Source organism: Uloborus diversus, chromosome 3 (assembly GCF_026930045.1).
Source record: "Uloborus diversus isolate 005 chromosome 3, Udiv.v.3.1, whole genome shotgun sequence".
Taxonomy (NCBI): Eukaryota; Metazoa; Arthropoda; class Arachnida; order Araneae; family Uloboridae; genus Uloborus; species Uloborus diversus.
Genome location: NC_072733.1, coordinates 203,078,174 through 203,080,561, shown reverse-complemented (window position 1 = coordinate 203,080,561; position 2,388 = coordinate 203,078,174). Strand labels below are relative to the sequence as shown.

The 2,388-nt window shown below is 36.4% G+C and overlaps 1 protein-coding gene across 1 annotated transcript; it reads left to right on the top strand.

Annotated features, from left to right (window-relative positions):
* The first annotated feature begins 219 nt into the window (after nt 1-219).
* Nucleotides 220-1,992, top strand: LOC129219133 (protein artichoke-like). Its single transcript, XM_054853453.1, has one exon. The coding sequence runs from the start codon at nt 220-222 to the stop codon at nt 1,990-1,992; it is 1,773 nt and encodes a 590-aa protein (XP_054709428.1).
* Nucleotides 1,993-2,388: the final 396 nt, after the last annotated feature.

The window sequence follows — 2,388 nt, the reverse complement described above, 5'->3', positions numbered from 1 at the left end:
AGGGTCATTAAAATATAGCTCAGAAATTGCTACTCTGTATCTGCTTGTTTGACAAACTTGCTGTCGGTTTTGTGTGTTTAATGAAAGGTTTTTATAAAACGGTAATTATTGATTTGTGGTTTAATCATTAATCCATAAAATAACATATTGTCCGTATAATACATATTTTTATTTTTTTATTTTACAGTGCACTTTGGATTGGATAAAGGAGCAAGAAAAATGTCTGTTATACTTCTGATGTTTTTTAGCTGCGCAATCGTGGTAACAATTTGTGGAAAGTGCCCCCAGCTTTGTGTTTGCGACATAGATTCCCAAGACAAGAAAAGGGTGACGTGCAATCGTGGAGGTCTGACTCAAATTCCAACTTTACATATGGACATGGACATTCAAGTGTTAGTTATTACTGCACCATCCGATTATTCCAACCATCTCACTATCGGAAGAATTTTTTTAAACTTTCATGAGCTGGAAGAAGTCCGAATTACTTATTCCAGACTTCCAGCCATCGGAGATAGTTCCTTTTGGCCAGGAAAAAACTTAAAAGTTCTTGATTTAAGTCATAACAATATTACGTTCATAAGAGATAAAGACTTCTTCGGTTTACGAAATCTCAAAGTGTTGGACTTGAGTTACAATTACATTTCTGCTTCACCATCAGCTCCTTTTCGCCTTTTGCCGAGTTTAACAACACTATCGTTGGCCAGAAACAAACTGAGAACTCTTGTTCCACGGTTTTTTTACATGCTTCTAAAGCTGGAAAAACTAGATTTGAGTGCGAATCCTCTTAAAGATATTGATCCAGAAAATTTAAAAGATGTTCGGCCTCTCAAACGCTTTCATTTAGCAAAATGTCAATTGGCCAGACTACATTCCCTCATATACCAACAATTGCCCAACTTAGAAGAACTAGATTTGAGGGACAACTCTTTCAGCTACTTTTCTCCGGAAGAATTTAGACATTTGAAGAGGCTGAAGTATTTACATCTTGATGGCAATAATCTGACTATCATAGTCGAAAAAACGTTCGATGGTCATAACTTACGCCATTTGGGACTTTCTCGCAACAAAATCTTTCAGTTTTCAAAATGCGCTTTTTGCAATTTATCAGTACAGCAACTAGATCTCTCATACAATCAACTAACAAGTGTTCCTTTTGATGTATTCTCACCAGTTGCACATTCGTTAGAGAGCCTCGATTTCAGTTTTAACCACATCAATTCGGATGATTTAGAGCTTGCTCTAAGTCCAGTTTATAAGTTAAAGAAATTAGCGTTGTCGGGAATGAAACTTAGTCAACTTTCAGAAGATGCCTTTTTCAACAACGGAGAGCTAAAAACATTGGACTTATCTTACAATGCTTTCTCCAATTTTACTAGCCTAACTCTTCAACCATTGAAGGAAATAGAAGAGATTGATTTTTCTCATAATGAATTTGAAACATTGGATTCTAACTTTTTGGATCAAGTGCAAAATATGACAACTCTGAGCGTTTTGCATCTCCATTCCAATCCCTGGTCTTGTCATCAATGTTCCGTCCTGCCATTAGTAAAATGGGTTCGACAATCGACTTTGTACCAAAGCACATGTGACATGAACTACGAAAGCAGTACTTGCATGAAATGCAAAACACCATTATCTCTGGAAGGTCGAGCCTTACATACTTTACGCCGCATTGACCTTGAACCATGTGCTAGTCTACTGCCTCAGTCTCGTGTACTAGTTGCATCATCTAATATTGCAATTATTGTGTCTATGGTGATATTTTTCGGACTTATTCTCGGCACAGTTATCTTCACGATTTGTTACCGACAACATGGAGCAGTTTATTATACTCACGAGGGAGAAACGATGCCCACTCTCGGCGTTCCCGCCGAGTACGCGAGTACCAATGGTGGCACATTTGTTGAAGACAAGCGGCGGGCATACTTTGTAACCTTGGACCGAATTGATGAGCTTGCTGAAGAAAAAATTGTAGCTATTAATTGCACTTGAAAACGAACAGAATTAAAACTTTAAATTAAAAACATCGGGTCCATTGGGAGAACTCCCTACTTCTGAGTACTGAATAGCTGCTTTTGATGATTGTTCACTTTAATAATTCTTTTTAGGGCTCTAATTTTTAGTACCATTCATAGTCTACTTGTTTTAGAACGAATTTGGTTTCATGACAAAAGTTTAAACATGAAGGTTTATATGTATGAGGGTGAATATAAGCTATGTGAATTCCAATAGTGCATAGAAAATTTTTAGGTAAAACTAATTGCATTATTGTTATCGTATGCTTAATTAATATAGAATATGACCTTTTCTTTGGCCCATACAATCAATTCTCGGTAACTGGTTCATTTTAGAATTAATAGCTGAAAATAGTTATAAATGTATACTCCC

What these genes read in the sequence shown, in the direction of transcription:
- LOC129219133 (XM_054853453.1), top strand. Translation starts at nt 220, where the DNA reads ATGTCTGTTATACTTCTGATGTTTTTTAGCTGCGCAATCGTGGTAACA.